This window comes from Trachurus japonicus, chromosome 7 (assembly GCF_045865225.1).
Source record: "Trachurus japonicus isolate A0001 chromosome 7, Traja_1.0".
NCBI classification, from domain to species: Eukaryota; Metazoa; Chordata; class Actinopteri; order Carangiformes; family Carangidae; genus Trachurus; species Trachurus japonicus.
The window spans coordinates 35,589,347-35,615,223 of NC_140913.1; the positions used below are offsets into that span (position 1 = coordinate 35,589,347).

General features: G+C 45.4%; 1 protein-coding gene across 1 annotated transcript in view; it reads right to left on the minus strand.

Annotated features, from left to right (window-relative positions):
• Positions 1 to 5,506: 5,506 nt before the first annotated feature.
• Positions 5,507 to 25,877, minus strand: part of xkr7b (XK, Kell blood group complex subunit-related family, member 7b) — an 86,021-nt gene continuing 65,650 nt past the window's right edge. The window contains exons 2-4 of the mRNA XM_085782980.1: positions 13,330 to 13,529; positions 6,457 to 6,676; positions 5,507 to 6,326 (exon numbers count right to left, since the gene is read on the minus strand). Of these exons, the coding sequence (XP_085639106.1) occupies positions 5,507 to 6,326; positions 6,457 to 6,676; positions 13,330 to 13,529 (1,240 nt within the window). The remainder of the gene's footprint in view (positions 6,327 to 6,456; positions 6,677 to 13,329; positions 13,530 to 25,877) is intronic.

Consider the following 25,877-nt stretch of genomic DNA (forward strand, 5'->3'; position numbering starts at 1 on the left):
TAAAAGCCGCAATTTTTTTCCACAGCCAGCGTCAGATGGAGACTCATGCACCGAGAAGTTTATTTACTTCAAGCAAGCTGACATGTTTGTAAAACTAGATCTAATTCAAAGTCTCCCGGAGTCTCGCGCGAGACCCAGTTGCCGTGCTCGGTGTGTTCAGGTGCAGTGGGGAAAGCTACCGTTTGTGTCATAAACACAGGAATATCAACTCTTGACTTGCTTCAAGTAAAAAAAACTTCTCGGCGCATGTTTGAGTCGCCACCTGACGCTGTCTGTGGAAAAAAATGTACACTTCAAGCAAGTCAAGAGTTGATATTCCTGTGTTTATGACACAAGCGGTAGCTTCCGACTGCACCTGAACACACCGAGCACGGCAACTGGGTCTCGCGCGAGACTCTGGGAGACTTTGAATTACATCTAGTTTTACAAACATGTCGGCTTGCTTGAAGTAAATAAACTTCTCGGTGCATGTTTGAGTCGCCATCTGACGCTGTCTGTGGAAAAAAATTGTGGCTGTAAACAGCCTAAGCAGCAGAACTTCAATCCGCTCCCATTCATTGCTGCCATGGCGATGCGGGGACAGACACAAAACACGAGAAATTAAACTGAAAATCTTCAGATTCCTTCTTTTAGACCTAAAATGATAGGAAAATACACCCCCAAGTTGAATTCGCCTGGAATTGTCCTTTAACACTTTGATCCAGACTCCAGAGACAGTTAACGGACGTCTGTCCTGACGGGGGCTGTTTGTCATCTCTGTTCTGTTTTTTTAAATATCTTATTTTTGGCTTTTTCACCCCAGATCTCCAGTCGACCGTCCAGAGAGAGACAATAACAGTCTCTTAGTTGGCTCTCAAACCTCAGAGGACCCAACGAGCTGCTCTCCTTTAGCACCACCGTGAAGACAGACACTCAGGTGTCAGCCGGGGGCCATCTGGTCCTGCTCTATGCAGATACACAAGTAGTTGAGTATGTGAACAATGCTGCTCTTATGGAAATGCATTGTTGAAAAGTAAGTATATAAACAGCTCTCAGTGATCTCTGCTCTTGGCTTCTACTGTTGGGAGTCGCTGCAACACGTCAGGACACATGCTACGCATCATCAGCAAAGAAGTCATCATTAAAACCATTCAGGGCAGCGGGAGGGAACTGTTGGGAACTGTTGGGAACTGTTGGGAACTGTTGGGAACTGTTGGGAACTGTTGGGATCTGTTAGGAACTGTTGGGAACTGTTGGGATCTGATAGGAACTGTTGGGACCAGTTGGGAGCTGTTAGGAACTGTTGGGAACTGTTAGGAACAGTTGGGAACAGTTGGGAGCTGTTGGGAACTGTTGGGAACAGTTGGGAGCTGTTAGGAACTGTTGGGAACTGTTAGGAACAGTTGGGAACAGTTGGGAGCTGTTGGGAACTGTTGGGAACTGTTGGGATCTGTTGGGACCAGTTGGGAGCTGTTAGGAACTGTTGGGAACTGTTAGGAACAGTTGGGAACAGTTGGGAGCTGTTGGGAACTGTTGGGAACAGTTGGGAGCTGTTAGGAACTGTTGGGAACTGTTGGGACCAGTTGGGAACTGTAGGGAACTGTTGGGAACAGTTGGGAACTGTTGGGACCTTCTTCTTGTTGTCGGCCAGGGTGGAGATGGAAACAGCTTCTTGAATATCTAGAATCTAAATAGTTTTGACACAAGTTCATAGATAGCAGTCTAACATGAGCTTTACTGTGCCGTAGGATTTAGTCTTTTGTGCTTGTTCCAGTCGACCAGGACCTGGTGACCCCCTGAACATCGGCATCTTCTAAATGCTTGTTGAGTTATAACATAAAAATCTTCCTATCACAGCTACTAAGCGCAACACAACAGTTCAACTATATCATGAACTAACCGGGAGTCTTAATTTGTCACTGCACAGTATCTCAATCATGTGTTTTGATGAACATGCTTTTTGAGATGCATCATGGTCACATAGTGAATGTCATGGTTTTTTGTTTTGTTTTTTGTTTTTTTTTTAGAAAGAAAAATGCTTTCAAGTGCATCGTCTTTTTTTTTCTTTTCTTTTTTTTCACACCGACACCTTGAGATGTCCTGATCTGACACAATCAGCTGTTCAGGTGTTTCTAAGACGCTTTGTAACGAGTCAGACCACCTTAATGCACAGAGGAACCCTAAAGGCTTTAAAGAAACCAACGGAGCCTGGTGAGGAGAACCAGTCGTGTTACATGACGGTGGACGGAGTTTAGCTTTGATGCTAGTGTTGTTGTTGTTGTTGTTTTACCTGTGGCTCCTTCAGGTTCGGTAGCCGACCTGGGGTCCGTTTCACAAAGCAGGTTTAGTGAAACTCTGAGTCTGTTCACCCTGAAACGAGGTAAACTCTGGGTTTTCCGTTTCAGAAAGGGAGGTAACTCAAACCAGGGAAAGAGGAGTAACTCCAGCCCGTTTCACAAAGAGAGGTAACTGAAGCTCAGAGTCAGTTACTATGGCAACACACTCCGTGAACCTAACCTGGTCGGGACCCGGAGTTTCTCCTCTTTATCTGAAGCTGCAGACTGAAAGCAGCAGCTGACAGGAAGTGTAAACTCCTCAACTGGATGTTTTATTCTCCATGAGGATTAGTTTGATCGTTCCCGTTGTTTTTATCTGAACGACCCTCACATGACACCACACGGACACTTCTCTCTCTCTCTTATTGTTTTTTTTCTCTCTCTCTCTTATTGTTTGCGTAGTAGGTCGATCCACTTCTGGATTATTTCCAGGTGATTGATGACTACACACACATCCCCGTCACGTTATAATAGAGACAAACTTGAACATATCAAACACAACATTTGGAGTTGCACCTGCTCAAATCCGTCCATCCGTTTTTTGTTTTTTGACTCTGCGTCAGCATTCATACATCACTCCACCGTGAGAAGTGGGAGGGGCAAGGCTTTTTTTTGCTAGTTGCCATGGTGAATCATGTTATCTTTGTTCCACTGATGAGGGCTTTTCGTCTCCCCATAACTCAGGGTCAAGTTACTCAGAGTTGATTGAACTAACTGTTATCACCTGTTCTGAAACCCAGAACTCTGAGTTTCCTGTCTCAGAGTAGATCAACTCAGAGTTCAGGATTAGACTCAGAGTTTGTTGAACCTGCTTTGTGAAACGGACCCCAGCTCCTTTAACTGCTGTCAACACTCATCATGCCTCTTCATACCAGTGTGTTAACTGATCAGCTCAGTGCTATCGGCCCAAACAGCAAAGTAAATCCGGCCTTTACATCGAGCACATGCTTGTTTTCTTCTTCTGGCCCAACATACACCATCTGGCCCAGATCAAGGATAACTGGGGGATTGTTTCCACATCTGGATTCTGGTTCTGTCTGTGTGTGTGTCTGTCAGCACCAGAGGACTCGACTCGCTGGGTGTGGAGCTACGTGGGCGGACCGGACTCGGGCCAGAAACACACCGGTGTATGTTGAGCCAGACTTTCTGGGTGCAGCTCTTTGCTTCAAGGCATCACAACATCGATTCAAATGAGCAAAGATTTGTTGTCATTTCTCACCATGCTGTTTTTTTTTTGTGTGTGTGTGTTTTTTTTGTATCACTCTACTGATCTCAGTCCACATGTGACTCTAACAGAAAGGAGTTGAATGAAAGGCCTGTACATGGTTTCATTTGTAAACAACACCACCTTCCTGAAAGCTCAGTCCCATGTCAACATTGTATACATTAGAACAAGAAACAGCAGCTATTGCTACGTAGCTAGCCTTTAAAAAATGTCACGGTACTTTGCATCATTCAGTTTTTTTTTTTTTGTTGAACACACGTTTTGTTTCTTGAATTGAACTCTTTCCAGATGTGTTCAAAGTTTTTCACATTCCACAAAATCCTAGAAATCTTTAAAGTCTGTTGACATGATTAAAGACATTTCTGTCTTCTGTACCGTTCTCACCCACAAAACCAAAACAGAAAATGTTTTCATAGTATTTGAGGTTGTTCACGACTCCACCTTCACTCCTCCAATATGTATAATGTGTTAAAAAAAAAACTGGACAAAACTCTGGACGAAGTTTAGACTCTCAGGAGTAAATGAAGTTTCTTCACCCAAACATCATTCATCACCTAACTACAGCTTATTATAATAGCTTATATCTGACATCTGAATTAATTCGACTGTACAGAGGCCTGTTTGTGGTGAGTTACAGCATGCCATATGGTAGCAGCCATTACACAAGTCATCCTTTTTTTTTTTTTTCTCCTACAAGTCCTTTGTCCGGCCGGTCGGAGCTGGATGTGAACTCTGGGACTATGGCTGCTTCACCCGGATCTCAGACCTACACTTCACACACAATCTGGACCTAGATGTGTTGTGAGCCTACACTAGGTGGATTCTTGTGTGTTCTCATGAGACTGGAGACTATATTTGTCTTTAGACACCACGGGACGATGCTCAGAGGACGGTTGGTTGGTTAGTACATGTTGTTATAGGGACATACAATCTTTTGGAGGAACGATGGGAGAAACTGAAAATATTACCACCTCTCTCACTCCGAGTCCTTTCTGAAACCGTTGTGTTCTTTTCTTGTGTCAAGTCGTTGCATTTTGTGCACTGTGAGGTATGATGCACCAAGTTATTGATGAACTGGTGATTGATTTGAAGGTCCAAAGTATCAAGCTGCTTCAAACTGGGCTGAATTTTGGTTGAAAAATGAACTTCTGTGTTTTTAAAATAGTCTTTTTTACATTCATAGTGTTAAATTCATCCACACTGTCTGATACTGAAGCAACAACTGCATCCTATTACATTGTATGTAACCTACATTTCCAAAGGAAAAAAATATGGACATCTATTTTCAACCAAATGTGGCCCAGTTTGAAGGTCGAGCTTCGGGCATCTTTTGACCTGCAAACCACTAAAGCAAGTAAGTAGTTGTTGGATATTCAGCCCATATTTCCTGCCAGTGTCTTAATTTTTCTGCCAAACCAAAATGATTGCATGTCCCGGGTGAACTCTGGCAGCCGGTCTCTGTTGGCTCTCCGGGGTCCACGGCTCAACAGCACACTGTTTCTCAGTTATCTCAGACTCTGCAACTCCATCGCTCTCAAATCCTTTTTTGCTTTGTTGTAATGTAACCGTACAGGATGAAACTAAACCTAACGCTCCTCCTCCCTCGGTCCCCGGATGAGAGATTACATTTCTCACCTCCGAGCCTTTAGAAAAAGATGAAGATTATATCCCCAGTTCAGAGTTACTCCACTTAACTTCCCACGTTCCTCATTCATGCTACTTCCTTATGGACTGCGTCCTAAAGGGGAGAGCCTTGGTCCCAGATTGCGCTTCACATTTTACAATCAAGTTCTGACAACGTCTCTTCTCCGGTTGCCCGACACTGCGTCTCCTCTCCATGCTATCCCAGTCCTCCCGGGATGAGAGCGAACGGATCTCCGGCTGAGCGCTTTGGTCCCCAAACGACTGCATTTTTTTGAAGTTCCAGAGCGAGCGAGAGAGAGCCCCCTATTGGCTCTTAACTTAATTAGACGGTCGTCTCGTATTCCAACACCTCTTTGCTGCCCATCATGCTGCTCCGGTACTGTATCCGCGGGCTGACGGCCGACGACGTCTCCAGCAGCAGGATGGTTTTCCGCAGCCGCCGGTCGATGAAGTGCGCGTCCCAAGCCGGGTATCGTTTCCTCGGGAGGTCGATCCGGATCACGGGGCCTCCTTCCTGCTGCGAGGATGAGGAGGTCCCGTGGTGGTGATGGAGGAGCGCCAGAGAGGAGGACGGTGGCGAGGACGAGGAACGGACTTGGAAGACGTCCTTGTCTCCAGGAATCGGCTCCCCCGCTGCGTCCTTAGTCCTTGGGAGCGTCCTCGGGGGGCTGGTGATCACCACCATGTCCGACTGGGAGCCTTGGGACGGGGTGAGGCACGCGTCCATCACCCCGGCAACCACGCCTCCTCCTCCCGCGCCTCCCAACGCCCCCTCGTCCACGCAGCCGGCGGCCCACTGGGAGCCCAGCACGGGGCCGTCGGGGTGCAGCCAGCAGTAGTACACCAGCATGAAGAAGGTCCCCAGGGCGAAGCTGCAGGCCACCAGGCAGACCACCACCAGCGCCGAGGAGTCGGAGGAGGCGTGGGCGCCGCGGTAACCGTACCACGCCGCCGTCAGCGCCACGTTCTCCGCCAGCGTCACCGAGTAGTACACCGTCATGCGGAAGCGGCTGGGGCCCTCCTTCACGTTGAACCAGCAGAAGATGTAGATGATGCCCACCACCATGTTGTAGATGATCTCCTCCCACTTGGACATGCAGAAGTCCGTCTCTCCTTGGATGATCCAGAAGGTCATGACGCACCTGAGACACAAGACACAACTAGTGAGACACGGGACATCCATCTGTCCATTACCTGCTGCAGATAATTACATAAAAACACAGCTGGTCAGTTCCTCCGCTGACTCTACACATCGTGTGGAATGCGGCGCACCAGTGGCTGACGATGAAGATGCCGAAGTAGAGCTGGAAGACGGAGGCGAAGAGGGCGAAGGCCACGGTCCTCGCCCCGATGGTGAAGAAGTGCCACAGCATCTGGGCGATCACGGCCTTGTAGGACATGGGCAGCTTGTCGTCACGCGAGTCCCGCAGAACCTTCTGGTAGGAGGCGATCATCCAGGCCAGAGAGACCAGAGAGGCCGAGGCCGAGAGACCTGCACGGACACAGGAAGTCACAACATCAACATTGCATGATACAGTCAATGTGTCCAAACTAGAGGTCTTCGGAAAAACCCGAAAACCCGAGGTTCCGACCCGACCCGGCTCGGGTCTTGGGTCCATTCACAAGAAGTGACGCCGGGGCCGGGTCGGAACCGGTGGAGTTTGTCTCGGGTCTCGGGTCTCTTATTGTGAAAGGCCGGGTCCTACAGTACCCAAGAGGACCCAGCGATTGGCTGTCACAGCTGTCAATCACCCCCCGAGGACTCGGGGCAGTTAAAACGTTTGTTTATTAACGTAACGTTATGGTTAATGGTTCAAAATAGTTAAACAATCGAGTTGCCGTAGGTGTTGTTACCACGGTAACGGTATGCTCCACAAAGCACATGGAAACTCCAAAATTATAACGTTAATTAAACAAGAGGAAATGACCAGTGGATTGGCGTTAGCAATGGCTAAGAAGAAGGATTACAATGACCATCTAAACAAGAAAATGACGACGTGGATTTATTTCTGTTTACATCACGTTATGGCCGGGGGGGCTGGCAGCGGAAGAAGACTACGTTTAGGTAAGAAACAGAAAGTAGTAGCTAATAAAAACAAGTCTTATTTAACGCTAGACAACTTGTATTAAATCATAAAGCAACTCGGGCATTTCGGGTCCACGGGTTTTTAAGGGTTCGGCTCGGGTTCGGAACTCATATTTACAATAACAGCTCAGGGCCATTCGGCCCCGGGTCCAATTTTCACGGGTCCATTTGGGTTCGGGTCCGTCAAATTGGACCCGTGAAGACCTGTAGTCCAAACGTCTCCAACATGAAACCAGTTGATCTCAGCTCACTGTCAGTGTGTAGGTGCAGGTGCAGGAAGACTGTGAACTGTAAACTGTGAGTTTAGTGTTGACAAGAAACTGAAGCAAAGATTAAAGGGATAGTTCACCCAAAATCCCACCCAAATTTCCCTCATTACCTCCTCCCCCTCATGTGGACTAAGGGCTGGGAGAAGTTTCAGAGTCCTCCGTGGCTTCTCTGAGTTACAGCGGGGTTCCTAAAGAACACTCCTTTGTATCTTCTCCTTCCATCTTATGCATCTCAGAATGTAAAAACTAGTAATGTAACAAATTACTTTCTCCAGGGAGTAATCAAGTAATTTAAGGCATTACTATTTTTGTGAGTAATGTGTAATATATTACTTTTTTGAGTAACAAGCCCCAACACGACAAACGTTCTCAGAGTAACAACTGTAGAAACAACCACCAGCTCCAAACTCTCCTCCTCTGGTTCAGACAAACTGACCTGCAGCAGTTTAAAGTCAAGTGGTGGTGATAACTGATCCCAGAGCAGCCGCCCAGCCAACACTGGAGCTCATCAAACATTCATGGTTGTTAATCGTCCCGTCCCGTCTGCGATCGGCCGAGGATCACACATTAAAGTCTGAGCAGAGGCAGAGCTGAGCTGAATCTATTCACACCCAAGATATTAAAGAGAAGCAGAGGTTCACTTTCTTCTCTGATGTTTAATAAACCAAGATTCTCTGACTTTAACTGTGAACTGCAGATTTTGAACAGTAAGAGACTCTGATTGTTGTTAAAGGGATAGTTCAACATTTTGGTAAACTGACCCATTGCCATAATCCCTATAGTCATAGCAGCATTCACCACGCTATGAGATAATAACACAACGTTACCACACAGAGTTGTTTTAGAGGGAAATTCATGTAAAACCTCTGATGCACGTTGCCTTCAGGGACAGTTTTTCATCAACAGTCTCTGTATTTCCGTCTACAACAACTCTGTGTGGTAACGTTGTGTTATTATCTCATAGCGTGGTGAATGTGCAGCTCACAACTTGTCCACCAGAGCGTTGTGGAGTTGTTGGATTGTGTATTTGATGAGTTTGATGAGGGAAACCAAGAAATCCCATAATGAGCCTCCGTAGCGTAGCTCTGAGCAGCTCACGGCTCTGCTCCGCCGTTCTAAAAACAGCTTGCACCGACAATTAAAGGTAACAAACCTACTGCTGTGACTATAGGGATTATGGCAATGGGCCAGTTTGACAAAATGTTGAACTATCCCTTTAACTGGACCAAACAGCAGCAGCAGCATTAACATGGAGCTTCTCCAACACTCACAGACAGCAGGAATCTCCCGTTCTATCCTCAGACTAACATTCTTTAAGTCGACCATCTGACTCTGATGCCTGAACAAATCTGCAGAGCCGCAGCTCCCCTGAGGTTCACAGAGTCTCAGTCTGTCTCCACCTGCACCGCTTCAGGCCTCAGCAGGGAGCGTGTGGGACTGGATGGGATGGATTGTCTATCCCAGTGTGTAAATAGTAAATATCTAGTCTGATACCTTGGTCAAAGTTCTCTGAGAGCTCAAGTCTCCTGGGTTTCCCATTCTGTTGCTGCTGCTGCTTTGTTTCCCTTTTTCACTCTGAAACTGTAGAAAACTAAAATAATACACTGATATTGATTAAAATATTGACAATTAAAGGAGTGTTTCATGTTTAACTTTATGTCTTTTGGAGATCATTTCATCTTCCACTTGATGAACTGGTACCATTAAAGTTGAAGTAAGTGATCCGGTGGTTTTGTTTAACTTCCTGTCAGCTGATGGAGTTAGCAGCCCCCGCCCTCGTCATGGATCTATTGGTCCTCGTCCCTACGTCACCACATTCAGGCGCATCCCTTGGCTGCACACACAGAGAGGACTGCCCCTTTATGCCGTTCTCTCTCCTCATTGGATAAAGGTTGTAGGATACAAGGAAAGTTTTCTCCTGGGCTCAGAGCAGAGCAGAGTGACTGACAGACCCGTGTTTCAGACCAAACACTCTATAGAAGTGATTGCTGTCGGAAGATACAACTATTTAAGACTTAGATTAACACAAACATTCACCTTACTTCTGCTTTAACAGACATTTGGACCGGGGGCGGGGGAGAAACTTTTGCATGACACTTCACATCCTCAGTGATGCAGAGCCACAGATGTGAAATATTCTGTGACCACATGTGAACGTAACATCTGCACTTCTTAGATTCCCCTCAGCAGAGAGGAGAAGAGTTCATCGGACGCAGGTGGAGTCGCTCTGATCGAGACATTAAATACACCGTTGATGAACAGTCTGAGGTCGACGTGCAGTGACTCCTGACTCCTAACTCCCTCTTGTATTGAAGCCCCGACATGAGAAATTGTTCAGAAAAAAATTAAATAAGTGCAAATCACGCGGGATTTGTCGGGGCTTCAATACCAGAGGGACATTACAGACGAGCAGCATGGAGGTATTTGGATGTTTTTTGGTGTGTCTTTTTGGACGAAGAAAGTTGGTATCCATTCACAACCATTATATGGACATGCACTGCTGCACGGAGCCCCGCTGTAACTCAGAGAAGCCACGGAGGACTCTGAAACTTCTCCCAGCCCTTAGTCAACATGAGGGGGAGAAATTTGAATTTTGGGTGAACTATCACTTTAGGATGAAAATTAAAAGTTGATTTATAAAGTTAATTCTAATTATTTTAACAGTAACTCTCCCTCACAGTGCCTCTGTCTGTTAAATACTTGATCCGTTCAGAGTGAAGATCTAACGGTTGTCACCTGACATGAAGCTGAAGAGTTTTAAAGACCACCCCAGCTCCTCCTCTCCTGCTCCTCTCAGAGAAACAACCCGGAGCTGTTACATAAGACATGGACCCCAGACAGAGAGGATTATGGGTAGGAAGTGACAGATGCAGTTTGTTGTGTTTGGGAAACCCAGCAAATCCATCCAAAACATTTGGGGGAAGTGGAGCCAGCAGGGACTGGGGATTTGTATTCAACAGATGACTCCAATGATTAGTTGGCAGCGCAGAGTCTCCGATCGGCCGAGTTATCAGATAATCAATGAGCCTGATCAGCATTAAAGGGATAGTTCACCCAAAATTCCAATTTCCCTCCTTATCTCCTCCCCCTCATGTGGACTAAGGGCTGGGAGAAGTTTCAGAGTCCTCCGTGGCTTCTCTGAGTTACAGGGGGTCTCGGCGTAGCAGTGCATGTCCATATGACGGTTGCAAATGGATACCAACTGTCTTCGTAACAAAAAGACACACCAAAAAACATCCAAATACCTCCATGCTGCTCGTATGTAATGTCCGTCTTGTATTGAAGCCCCGACATGAGAAATTGTTCTGAAAAAAATTAAATAAGTCTATATTTCAAGCTTGTTTGTAACGGAAGCTCCCAGCACTGCTCTTCCTGGTCCGTCCAAATCTCGCATGATTTGCGTCTCCGAGATTCTGGCAGAGCAACACTGGGAGCTTCCGCTACAAACAAGCTTCAAATATAGACTTATTTAATTTTTTTCGGGACAATTTCTCATGTCAGGGCTTCAATACAAGAGGGACATTACATACGAGCAGCATGGAGGTATTTGTTTCTTTTTTGTTGTGTCTTTTTGTTACGAAGACAGTTGGTATCCATTTGCAACCGTCATATGGACATGCACTGCTACGCCGAGACCCCCTGTAACTCAGAGAAGCCACGGAGGACTCTGAAACTTCTCCCAGCCCTTAGTCCACATGAGGGGGAGGAGACAATGAGGGAAATTTCAATTTTGGGTGAACTATCCCTTTAATGCAACACAGGCCACAATAGAAAACAGTGTTGTAGTTTGTTGTGTGTCTGACACTTTACTTCTACACTGGCAGGTCTAACAGAACAGTGTGTGTGTGTCTGTGTGTGTGTGAGTGTGTCTGTGTGTGTGTGTGTGTGTGAGATCAGTATGAGGGTCTATGCCAGGGGTATTCAATTAAAATTCATTGAGGTCCAGTTACTAAACTTTCATCCAAGTGAAAGGTCCGAACCTTATAAAGTCCAAATGGTGTCTTATAAGCTATAGCCTACCCCTATGTCAAATAAATAAAATCAACGAAGTGCATTTTCATATCTATTGTCAATTTTCAACACAGGAAACATTTAACATAATGCACTTGTATAGTAAACAACTAGCTTTTTTTATTTATTTTAGCCTATTTTTTTTTTTTACCATGAAAAAAGTAGGCCCCAGGCCTGTTATTTCAATTAAAGAGAACAAGACAGAATAAATAAGGGGGTTTCCCTGTTTGTTTTTTTGTTTGTTTGGTGCTTTTTTCTTTCTTTCTTTTTTTGAGGCCAAGGTGTCAAAAGCATCTTGATAGCTGCACTGTCATTGTCCCCCTCCATTAAATATGGAGGGAGGCTGAAAATCACAGGATGTGTCTGTTCTGTTCTGGTGATACAAGTCAGTAGTCCTGAAATAGGTGTTTCTCTTCTATAACACACATTCTACATGTCTGAAGCGACGTCTTCCCGCATACGGGCTTCCTGCTCCTTCCAAACGGAGCAGAGCTCCGCGTGAAAAAGTTTACAGACCGAGGGAGAACCGGGGGTCAACACAACACCGGCGGAGAAGCAGGAAACAAGCACGTCGCACCGTATACACACCGCTACGGCGTCGCTCTCGGTTGTGAGCGCACATTAAAGTAATGGGTTTGTGCGCGCAACAAGAGACCCATCTGAACGGCCCGCACGCACGCACACACACACGCTTAACCAAGGCGGCGGCGGCGGCCACAAACGCCCGGCGGCTCGCCTTTGACTTCAGCATCAACTTTTTTTTATTTTGGAGCAAGACATGCTGTCATCACTCCGTCTCCTTTCTCTGTCCCTCTCGGACGCACTGGCCGCGCAGGGTAAACAAACGATCTGATTGGCTCAATTGAGTGAAGCTGCCGTATTGACCTATAGCTGAGCCCGCTGTCCCGTCGGAAAAAAATGCTCCAGGAAAATGTTAACTTATTAGAGATTGGTCTCGGGTCCGGATCGAACCATCACTCGGTCCGGGTCCGGACCGAGGTCCGCCATTTGGTGATGCCTGGTCTATGCTTTATTCATGCAGCTCTTACAAGTAGCAGATGGGCTTTTGATTAATAAAATAAAACATCCTCTCTCTCTGGTTGATAAAACCCACTCTGGCACTTTTCTAACAGGTTGATTGTAACTTTTGTAGTGTATTATCCACCTGAACTTTTAGCTTTAACATCATGCATTATGTTCTTCTGTTCTTCTTGGAACTGAAGGAAAGTGTTTAGTAACAGTAATAGATGAGACATGAGTGACCCTTGTGAGATGAACCCTAGGTGAATGTGTTTTTGTTGTTCAGAGCCTTAAGCTGATGTTTAACCTCGTCCGAAGGATGAACCCAAAGTCGTAAAATGATATATAGGCTAGATCCTGTCTTGTGTTTATGAACACAATACATGAACTGTGTATGTTAGACAGATACAGCTATTGTTTGGATTTACAGAATGCTTCCATTAATGTCGAACAGCTAATGCCTAATATGGTAAGTTATATCCTTATGTTGGGAGGAGGTGGAGTTTTGGAGTTAGAAAGCATATAAAGAGTGTGGTTTTGAGCCATAGAGAGAGATCTCACATTGACACCATGAGATGCTCCAAGATTCAACATTTTTTGTGCACTGTTCTTCTTCTTGTTAATAAACTACTTTTTGAATGCAAGTGAAGACATGTTGGCGGTGATCCCTTCTTTTCATCAACACATCAATATACCACACTTTCTAAAAGCAGACCCCTGATTGGTCGTAGCTGTCTCAGGTGTCTCTCAGTCTCTCACCTTGCAGAGGGAGCACGGTGTTCCCGTGGATCATGATGCTCAGCTGGAGGACGAGCTGCGGCGCCGACTTGAGGAAGGCTTCCAGGAGGCGGAGCATGGTGATGTCGGCGCTCTCGAACATCAGGCGCCAGTGGAAGTGGCGGCGGGGCCCGTTGCCATGCCAACGGCTCTGAGCGCCCAGGTAGAGGGCGTGGACGTACCTGAGGGACCGGAGAAACAGAGAGAAGAAGACAGGTTTAGACTGGAGCTGTGTGGACCGGCAGAACCCACTCTGAGCTGGATCTCACACAACCACACAGAAACAAACTGACGATTTAGTTTAGTTTGTTCATTAGCTTGTTTGTTTGTTAGTTGTTGTTTTATGTTTGTGTTTTATGTTTTATATGGTAAAAAAAATGCTGGGTAGCTTCATTTGGTATGTGGGACAGGCATTAATATCAGCATTATGCTTCTGCCTTTTCAGTCACTATTTTGTCGATAATGTTATTGTGTGATGCGACTGAATAAAGAATTTCAATCAAATCAATGATCGACCTCAGGTGAGAACAACCGGCGATATGTTTTTTCGTAGGATGAGTCCGGGAAAGTCCCGCCGTTCCCACCTCTGATTGGCTAGATGGGCTCCATTTTCGACTCTGATTGGCTAGAAGGGCTCTCGCCTGATTGGTTGTTTGTTTTGGCTGTGAAACGGCTGTGAAACGCAGGCTGTCGGCAAAGCGTGATAAGTGCCTAGATCTACCTGGACTCTCTCTACTTATCTGGCCTGTCTAAATTTTTCGTAATGTGAAACCAGCGGGGATCGAACTCGGATTCACCACACCGCAGGCGAAAACGCAAACCGCTTCACCACGGAATCTGATCACAACAAGATCTTCAGTTGGTGTGTAATTTAATTTACTACAGTACTGTTGTGAGATGACGTTACACGGCCAAATCAAATAACCAATCGGAGGAGAGCTCATCCAGCCAATCAGAAAGCGGGGAAGGCGGGACTTTCCCAGACCTATCCTACGAAAAAAAATATTGCGAACAACCGTCTGACATAAGCTCTTGGTGTTGGAATGAAGATGTCTCACAACAGTGTCCAACAGACCAACAACAACAACATAACATTTCCATGTTTCCCACATTCTGTGTTATAAACTGTTTTCTTGTCTGTAACAACATCTCTGTCCCGTCTGTCTGTCCTGGGTGATGATCCCTCCTCTGTTGCTCACCCTGAGCTTTCTCCTGGTTTTCCCTGTTAAAAGGGTTTTCCATGGAGTTTTTCCTCAGTGGATGTGAGGGTCTAAGGACAGAGGATGTTGTTATGATGGGATGTAAAGCCCTTTGAGACAAACTGGTGGTCAAAACGGGCTATACTAATAAAATTGCCTTGCCCAGTTACCAATAGTGTTCAACAGTGACCAACAGTGTCCCAGACACTCAGGACTCTTCAGCAGTGGACCCACTGAGCCCTGAAGATGAACAACTGACTCTAAAGATGCTCATAAAAGAAAATGATGAACGATATAAATAATAAAATGTTTGGTTGACAGATGTGTAGTCTCAGTTTCCAGCAGCAGCAGCTCACAGGTTCCTTTGCTCTCCGAGTCTCCGACCTCCTCACACTCAGTTTGATACAAGCAGTGATCATTTATTTAGAAGTGAAAGCAGAGCGATGAAAGCTCTGATCCTACAGCTGGAAACACACACACACACACACACACACACACACACACGAGGACTCCACCAGTGGGAAACTGAACCTCCAGCACCGTGTTCCCTCCAGAACTCCAGACCCGTCTCCACCTGTCACCGCTCTCTGTGGTTGTTTACCTGACAGGACGGGAGGGATCGGGTCGTCACACTGACTCTGTTTACTCTGTAAGTTTCACCTGCTGCTGCAGCGTGGAGAGACGAGAAAAACAACGACCACGACCCGAGACACAGAGGTCGTTGAGTCTGTTACGCCTGGACAGGTGACATCACAGACTAGTGTTGTCACGATACCGGTACCGGTACCAAAATGTTTTTCGATACTTTTCGGTACTTTTCCAAATAAAAAGAGAACACAAAAAATATCATTATTGACTTTATTTTAATAGAAAATCTATAACATATGTATCAGTAAATAATCAGTAAATCAATAAACAATCTGCTGCAAGATTAAAATTGAAATTTCATCTATATTAATCTGAACTCTAACTAAATTAAATCATTAGTGGTCTGTTTAAAAATGAATATCAACTGCATTATTTGAGGTCTGAAAACACTCAAACACACACCTATAGTTTCCCGTATGTAGACCTGATGTAGACCAATGTGGTGCAGCGTCACAGAATCAAGACCAAGACACAAATTGACTCCGTTCCATTAATTCATCTCTACGTAGCGCTCTTTTGTTGTGTTCATGCTCACAGAGAGAGAGAATACACGTCTGATCCGCGGTAAAAACAGAACTTATCAACCAGCAGTGTTATCTCTTCATGAAAATGGATTATTTGGTTCTTCAGTCTGTTTTTCATTAACATCAACAAAGTTCCTGTTCCTTTCAGCTCTGAATGAGCCGTTCATATCGTTCATATCTCCATGGAGACGGTAAGCTCGGTGCTGCTGCCATGTGGTGTCTCCATGGTAACGCAGTGAGGAGGAATGGAGCGTTACACTGATGCTGCATTCACCTGCAGTCGGGCAGACGGCCGTCGCTAACAAACCAGATGTCATTTTAGTCACAGAAGTCCAGAGAAAGACGGTAAAACAATACCACATCGCCATGACAACATGTTGTCACGTGTATTGTTTTGTCTCGTGCTGACGGACCACTTGTTTACATAGAGGCTTGTTTATGCCGTTACTCTGCCGTCTGCCCAATTTCAGGTGAATGCAGCATGAAAAATACCACTGAGTTGCTTGTGATCTACGACCACAACGCTAGATAGTGGGGCTGCTTAAGTCCATTTTTGAGCCGAATCGTTCACTTCATGGTACAAGCACCAAATTTGGTACAAATGATGTCCAGGACATACCTTCTAATAAAAGTACGTTGCCCAGCTGAAAATCCAAGAGGGCCGCCAGTTTTCAAGATGGCCGCCTCGTCAAACGCCAAAAAAAGGTTTTCGAGGTAGAACTTGAATTAACAGAAGAATGTTAATGATCCAAGCATCAAAATGAATGTATTATGACTGGAATAACTCGATGGTGTCAATTGAATTCCAATATGGCCACCAATTTTCAAGATAATGGCTATTAAATGACTAAAAAGTAGCGTTTTCGCGTTTTTTCTTCAGTTTTCTGCAATGATCTTAAGTGAAAATCTGCAGAATTCTGAGGGATGTGTTTTTTGTGTGAATCATTTGTGAAAATGTGTCCAAACTTTTGACTGTCACTCACCACACACACACACACACGCACACACACACACATACAGCAACACAAGCGTTCTTTACTGAAATAAAAGTACTAATTTAGCAATATAAATGATAATTCATTAAAATTCTGTGGTCAACATTTATTGGTTAGTAATTTTTTATAAGAGTGATGTCAAAGCACAACCAGGGCACACTGGTGACATCACTGCTGTGAGACTCAGCATGGGGTTCAGTGTCAGCTTGTAGTGTACTAACTGTAGTTGTAGTTTACTAACTGTTGTAGTGGTGTACTCACTGTAGTTGTAGTATACTTTAGTGTCCCAAATGCTATCTAATAAGCCCCTGTATAGACTCAACTAGAAGTTTAGTTAGTTGTAGTATTGTAGTTAGATAGCCGCACCTGAATTGACAGGATGTGCCAGCGCGGGATAGCCGAGCCAAGGGTAACGGGGCTTTAGTTACCTGGATGGTGTACAGATCGCACGGGATTTATGGCACTGGATGAACGATCGGGCTAGGTGTAGGGCACCAGATACTTGAACCTAGTTGTATCCCATATTCCAATGTGCTATGATATTTTGTATGTTTGGGTGGTAAAAGGATAATCCCTCGACCTTCAACTGTATAAGATGTCTGCCGATAATCCATTGAGTTGTGCTACTAAAACTGACTGGAGCAAGTGTTGCCTCTGTCAGACAGATACAAAAGCTATGCTTTGACACCTTTTCTGTGTTTTTATACCGTTATCTAAAAATTAAAAGAAAAAAAAAAAAAAAAAAGAAAAAAATAGCCTATACAAAAAAAAAAAAAAAAAAATGGGGGAGACAAAGACAGCCTCTACGTGGCCTCCCCTACAAGTAGCTTACAGGTCCAAAAGCTTTAAGTGAAACTAATGTCTTTGGGCTCTACTTTCGTGAACTAGGTGCAGGTGCAGCGGATCAGGCCTGCGCCTCGCCTTCGCTTCTCCAACGGGGAGTGGTCAGGAGCAGATTGCGATTTTCCTTCGAAGCGCAGCGGAGCGCATCCCGCCTACTTCCCTCCCACCGGCACAAATGGCATAGAGGGAGGAGAGAAGGCGTGGAGTGGGTTTGACACAGCCGAGTCAGATCTTCACCAATCAAATGAGCTCCTCTCCTCGCCTTTAAATCCGCCGCGCGCGCAAGGCGGACGTTTGATTTCACCGTGGAAGAGAAGATGTGAATCAGCACCTACAGATTACAGCGGGGACAGCTCTCCATTCCGACACCCCTCCACTTCGACACCCCGCTGTTCCGAAATACCCCCACTTCGAAACACCGCTACTCCGACACCCCCTCCTCCCCCCCGCAGCTGTCCAAGGTGCTGAACCGCGTGACGTTGTTTACATTCTGCTTTGTGGCTTGTCTGTGAAACGTGCGCTGCTCAGGGACTGGGCAGATCTGTCCCACTTGCTTTCTCCCCGACTCCGTTGTTGGAGATCTCCACACAGTAATAGAAATACACTTTTTTTCTTTTTCTCCCCCCTGCTCCGCTCGAGCACGGCTGAAGCCGGCTTGAGCTCACACGGGCGCGAGGCTGCTGCAGCCGCCGCTCGCACTGACAGCTGACTGAGGGAGATGCTTTGGTTGGGCTTAGGCAATGAAGAAAGGAGTTGGTTAAGTTTAGTAAAAAAGACCAGGTAGAGGCTAGACAGGCTAGAAGCATAATGAACGTTATATGTCATTAATATGAAGTATTTGCTTGTTTTGCAGTTAATTATGCACATGATCCGTTTGACCCCAAAAAGGAAAAAAGGATCAATGCGCACTGCGCGCTGGGGGTTTCCCCCAATAGCCTTTTCGGAGTAGCGGGGTCTTCAGAAAAAATAGAAAACCCCGCTATTACGATGAATGGAAGTCTATTGTCGGAAAGGCGGGGCTTCGGAAAGGCGGGGTGTAACCGATTACAGCATAGACATTCAGCACATCTATATCGATTGTCCCGTCACACTGATGACAGATCAAAGGCTGCACAGATGAAAGATGAGGATGGATTACTGCTGTGTTGACACTACACGATTATCTGCTATATTTATGTATTTACTTATTGATTTATTGAGCCGCATCGTCACGCGACCATAACAAATAAAACTGAAAACAAATAAACTATCATCTCTCACAGCAAACCACAATCAGCCTGGCATCATAGTGAGCAGATATTAACATCTCCCCTCTCAGGTCAATTCTAAAGAAAAAAGAAAAAGAGAGACGCTCTGTGATGCTTCCGTTACGCACAGCTGTTTGTTTATATTGTGATCTGTGCACACGTGTTTAAATATAGGTTACTAAATATGAGTGTCTTTATTAATGGAAAAGGGGTGTGTGTGTTTTTTTTTTTGTTTTTTTTACTGGGCAACAGCTCTCAATCTGTCAGAGCAAGTGAGACGGGAGGAAACTGATGTTCTGGTCCGGTCCAAGCTGGCAGTGTCCTGTCGCGCGAACAGACCTCACGGGCTGATGATGCAAAAGTAGTCTGGGAGGGAGGAGGGAGGAGGAGGGAGCAGGTCTATCTATCTATCTAACCTATATTTAAACACGTGTGCACAGATCACAGCATAAACAAACAGCTGTGCGTAACGGAGGCATTTCAGTTTTATTTGTTATGGTCGCGTGACGATGCGGCGCTGGCCCCTAATAAATCAATAAGTAAATAAATAAATAAATAGCTGATAATCTGCAACGGCACAGTGTGTAGTGTCAACACCTGCTCTTGGGACATCCACGGCTGTCTCAGTCCCTCCCTGGTTTCATCTGTGTTAATTCAGTCAGGCTGAGTTTCCATTACGCAAGCCTTTGATCTGCCATCAGTGTGACGGGACAATCTATATAGATATAGGTGTATGTGCTGATTCAGATACAATAAATAGGGGTTATTGTGATGATTATTATTATTATGATTATTGTTAATTGCATTTAAATGTGCCTGGAAGTGTGGAAACCTGCCTGTGAGGTCTTGGTGACGTGTCTGCACTGCGTGCTGGGCAGTCAAATTGCCACTGCGCTGGCTGCGCTTCGCCTTGCACTGAGAGTAGACCAGGTTGGAGCTGGCGAGCTTTCAGCGCACTCTCCGCGCGGTCTATCGGCAACAAATTGTCACTGCGCCACGGCGAATCTGTCGACATCTCCCCCTGCTGCGCGACCACTCCCATCTCAGCGCACAGCAGTCTGCCAATTTACCGAATCCGCTGCGCACCTTGTTGCACTGGACGATAATACCACTTCGCCAGCTGCGTCAGGGCTCGCTTCGCTGCGCCACCCTGAGTTGCGCCAAGAAATTAGGGCCCCTAGTTTGTGAGTGTTTTTTTCATTTAATTCGCATTGTATCATCATAATATTCAATAATTTTGATTTTCTAAATGCAGAGTTGTATTTCTCATGTGCAAAAACACATATTTCAATGTATAAACCATCAGAATAGGACTATTCAATCAAAATATAGTTCAAACGCTGTTTCAAACCACTTCGAATGGCGGCCATCTTGAAAAATGGTGGCCACTTTGTTTGTTCAAGTGGGCAACGTACTTTTATGAGATAGTAGGTCCAAAAGCACTTGTGTACCAAATTTGGCGCTTGTACCACAAAGTGAACGATTTTTCATTAATGTGCTCCACTAAGATGGGAGGAATTCTTACACAATGTAGGTACCTTTAAAATGGATCATCATCAATCAATAATCAATAATGATGCACTGTTATAATTGCAATACAATGACATTACATTTCTGTGATTGGTTGAAGTGGACGTGTTTTGCTAGAAAAGAGCAAGCTAATTAGCATGTTAGCTAGGATTTCTTTAGGTTATTTAGCAGTAAACTCCTCAGACGTATTTGTCTTGGCTCCGTTTACCTGAGCAGCAGGAGTTGGGCAGCAGCATCCCAACAATAACAGGCAGCATTAAATCAATCTGATAAAGAAACTGTAGTAGAATATGGAGGAAATACCAGCTAACCAGCTAAGCTAATAGCCACAGCTCATGGTCGGGACACACAACAGTAGTCGACCAAACCAAACTTCAGATCTTTCAACAGTTTATTGTAGAGAAACACAACCACACAGAATCACATCCTCAATGTTCCCACAAGTGTCGGTTTTTATTATTTTATTTTAATGTGTCCGGTTTGTTTCCATGATTCTCGGAGCGTCTGCTTCCGTCACAGCAGTAGGCTAACACGCTAACATGCTAACACCTGGAGCATCAGCTGATACAACCATGTTCAGAAAATCACTGTGTAAGGTCCAAATTCTCCTCCCGTCGTTCCCTACATCGTGTACATGATGTAGTCACTATATCATATAGGGTGTAGTGGATAGGGAGGGAGTGAGTGAGTGGATGATTTACAACACAGTCGTAGTCGTACGATAGCCTGATGCATCAGCCGCTTATTTCATTACATTTCATATAGCGTCTGAACCTGAGCCATAGGGATTCGTTTGCTTCCGGGAGGCGGTTGCTTACATTTGCTTCAACTAATCGCTGCTGCTTGGTGGTCACGTGTGCTATACACCGGTTAAGCTCATAGGTTAATCTTGAGCGCTTGAGTTCAACGTCATCGCCTTCACTTACCCGTCTGTTCGCTGATTGGTAGCTAAACCGAAACGCATTGCTAGTGTCCTGACTACATGGTTGAGGCAAATGAAATTTGCCGGAACCAGTAGGCGGCGCTAGCCTGGCTAGTCGTACGAGCGGAGGAAGGAAAAGTGAGACGGAGACACTCAACTTCCTGCTGCTCTTCTGCTTCTGCATCCACACGCAGATTTTAACTAGAGGAGTAAAAATAACACAGCACACTGTACCACACACTACACACACACACACACACACACACACACATGTACACACACACACGTACACACACGTCAGCATATCCAATTCTGCAGAATACAGACAGGCATGGATACACGTGTGTTCACACACACACACAGGCTGCATGTAAATCTGTCGCTCTGCAAATAATGTGCTGAGCCGACGCTCCTCCATTCAGTTCCTATGTCTCTCTACCTCCCTCTCTCTCTCTCTCCACCTCTCTTTCTCTCCTTTATTTCAATTCAATTCAAAAAACTTTATTCGTCCCCACGGGGCAATTAAAAGAAAAATATTTTCCGTCTCTTTGATCGTCTACGTTCTGTTCTTCATCTTCAAATTATTGATCTCCTTCTTGTTTTCCATCATCATCATCATCATGTTGTTTTTATTGATGACATCATCATTAGCATTAGCACGTAGCACAGTGACTTCTCTCTCTCCTTTATCCTTCTCTCACTCCTTCTTTCCTCCTCATCTCCTCTCCTCTCCTCTCTTCCTTCCCTCCTCCTTCTCTCCTCTCTTCCTACTCTCCTCCTCCTCTCCTCTCCTCCTCCTCTTCTCTCCTCCTCTTCTCATCCTCCTCCTCTCCTCTCCTCCTCTCCTCCTCCTCTCCTCTCCTCCTCCTCTTCTCTCCTCCTCTTCTCATCCTCCTCCTCTTCTCCTCTCCTCTCCTCTCCTCCTCATCTCTGCTCCTCTGTTCATCTTCCTGTCTTCCTCCTCCACCGTCTCTTTCATCCTCTTTCCACCTTTTTCCAGTATTACTTCTTCTCTCCGTCCATTTATCTTCATCTTTTCTCCTCCTCCTCCTTTACTCTGCTTGTTATCTCTCATTGTCTTTCTCATCTCTCTCTCTTTCTCTCTCTCCATCCAATTTATTTCCTTCTTCCCTCCGGCGTTTTCTTTGCCTCCAGCTTCCAATCTATCAAATCTATATGAATCCTCCTCTCCTCTACTCATTCACTCTTCTCCTCTTCCTTTCCTCTCCTCCTTCACTCCTCCTCTCCTCTTCCTCCTCCTTCTCTCCTCTCTACTCCTCTATCACTTCTCCTTTCTGCTCCTCTTCCTCTCCTCTCCTGATTCACTCTTCTCCTCACCCCTTCTCCTTCACTCCTCCTCGTCTTCTTCCTCCTCCTTTCCTCCTCTTCCCCTCTTCCTTCACTCCTCCTCCTCTCCTCTACTCATTCGCTCCTCTCCTCCTCTTGCTATCACTCCTCTCCTTTCTGCTCCTCTTCTTTCTTTCCTCCTCCTTTTCTTCCTCATCCTCCTCTCCTCATTCTCCTCCTCCTCTTCTTCCCCCTTACTCATTCACTCCTCTCCCCTTCCTCCTCCTCCTCTCCTCTACTCCTCTCTTTATCACTTCTCCTTTCTGCTCCTCTTCCTCTCCTCTCCTCATTCTCCTCCTCCTTTTCTCCTCTTCTCTTCCTCTTTTCCTCCTCTCCTCCTCTCCTCTCCTCTCCTCTCCTCCTCTCTGCCAACAAAGCTACTATCTACAAGGCCACAGTTGGACCGTTGAGACCCTGAGCATTTGTGAAAATGTGTGTGTGAGCGTGTGTGAGCGTGTGTGTGTGTGTGTGTGTCTCTGTGTGTGTGTGTGTGTGTGTGTGTGTGTGTGTGTGTGTGTCTCTGTGTGTGTGTGTCTCTGTGTGTGTGTGTATGTGTGTGTGTGTGCTGTTGAACCGGGAATGAACCGAGCGAGGAGAGAAACTCACACAGAGAAAGTAAAGCGCCACACACTCTTCATTTAAATCTCTTTGGAGTTGATATCACAGGTCAGAGGAAACACACACACACACACACACAGACACACACCTACACACACACACAGACACACACCTACACACACACACACACACACACACACACACACACACACACACACACACTCACACTCACACACACACACACACAGACAGACACACACACATCTGTACTTTAACCCAGATTCACCAGAGGAGACGCAGCAGCAGAAACACAACAGTTTGTGTTTGTGTTGACAGAAGGTTTCATGTTATTTTACAGTCACTGGTTAAAGGGATATTCCGGCGTAAATTTAAGCCATGGTCCAACGCACCGTAACACCGAGTTAGACCCCCCCTCGAGAGATGAAGTCTGCTAACCGCTAGCTTCTCTAGCTGTAGCAACTTTAGCAATGGCCGCACCGTAACAAACAGCGCAGTATACAGATCCACTATCCACCGATCAAAAAGCCACTTACAGCCACAAATAATGCTCAGAACAGCACCAAACGTCATCAACAGTACAAACAGGGTCCCATCCCATAATACGAGGCATCAAACATCTGTTAGCTTAGCCTGGTTTCTATTGGAAAGAGACGAAAACAACTCACCCACTCTGCTCCAGTTATACGCTATGCAGCAACTTTCTGTGTCCAGCACAGAGTCCAGGCACTGACAACACACACCGAGGCCGACTGGCAGCACAAACATCTGGTTTCAGCACAGACATCTGGTTTCAGCACAAACATCTGGTTTCAGCACAAACATCTGGTTTCAGCACAAACATCTGGTTTCAGCACAATCATCTGGTTTCAGCACAGACATCTGGTTTCAGCACAAACATCTGGTTTCAGCACAAACATCTGGTTTCAGCACAAACATCTGGTTTCAGCACAAACATCTGGTTTCAGCATAAACATCTGGTTTCAGCACAGACATCTGGTTTCAGCACAAACATCTGGTTTCAGCGGTTTGCGCGAATAGACTTGCTAAAGTTGCTACAACTAGAGAAGCTAGCAGTTAGCAGACTTCATCTCTCGAGGGGGGGGGGTCTAACTCGGTGTCACGGCGTGTTTCTCTACCAGAGTTTGATCCATTCCATCAGATTACATTTGGAAAGTCTAGAAGAGTCGCACCATTAAATTATTTTATTCCCGTTCTAGTTAGCCCAGAGCTAAAGCGGAAGTTAGCCGGCTAGCTCGGCGTAACACTAGCTCGGCTGAAGTCAGTGCGCCCACTTCCGGTTTCTTCCCGAATACTAAGTTTTTTATCAAAGCTCAAATCCAAATCTGAATACAAGTAGTGCACTGGCTGTTCACCTCTAATCCTGACAGTGTCCTGTATATTCTATTGGTTCAGAATCCAAACCAATCAAGTTATCTGGGGACGTAAACAAACTTCTGGCGCTATTTTTAGATTCCTGACACTTCCTGGTTGCTGCTTTTCACATCTTTTTCAATTTTATTTCAGTGCAGTTCTCTCATATCCTCCTCTCTGCTAAATAGCTGGTCAACAGGAAGCAGCGTGGACTTTCCAACCAATAAGAAGCGTTTAGGTCTTCCAGATAGAGACGGAGCGAGGGAGTTCTTCCTCCTCACGTTCACACCGGAGCAGCAGCAACATGGAGACGTGAACCGAACCGTGTTGGTGAGTTTCTGTTTCTGTCTCTGATCATTAGAAACAACCCACTGACTCATAAACACACAAACACACACAAGGTTTCGGCTCATTGACCTGACCATGTGTTCACCTGGAGGAGCCACTGTCGCCATGACGATGACAGGAAGAGGACAGGTGGCACCAGGAGCTCATTAAAATCACTTCATCACCTGCGCTTCATATAAAAAAATGAACATTAACTTGTTTTCTTTGCATTATATGGTAGCTAAGGTCTGAAAAGACCAGAACTGTTTTGTTATTTTGACCTGTTGCCATTTTCTGCAAATAAATGACGATATTTTTATTTCCAATTTGGGAGAAATGTTGTCAGTAGGTTATAGAATGAAACATAAGTGTTCATTGTACTCAAACACATAGCTATGGACAGTAAAACCAGAGGAACTGGTCATTTTGAAGGCAAGGCATCTTTATTTATATAGCACATTTCATACCAAGGCAACTCAATGTGCTTTACATTAAGACAAAACATTAAAAAAAAAAAAAGAATAAGAATAAAAACAAACACAAAAAACAGAGTTAAAAGCAAGAGCAAATAAAAGAAAATAGATAAAGTTTTAAGTTCTTAAAAAGAGCTCAGCTATCAGCACGTGAAAAGAGAAATGTTCACAGTTGGGGCTGAAGTGCTCTCTTCATTTTTTCCAGAGCTGTATATATACTGTATACTACATATATATGTATGATGTGATGATGCCATAACCCGGTGACAGAGGGAACGAGGGGAAACGTGTTTATTAATAACTCGTCTCTGCAGTCGATCAAAGACTCGTCTGGAGCTCTGGCTCCGCCCCCTCCTCCGTCTCCACGGAGATAAATTGGTAGCGCTTGGCTTTTAACGAGCCGCTTATCTGTTAGCTACACACACACACACACACACACATGTACACACACACACACACACACACACACACACACACACACATTTCTATATGCACTGCACAGAGAGACACACACACAGACAGAGA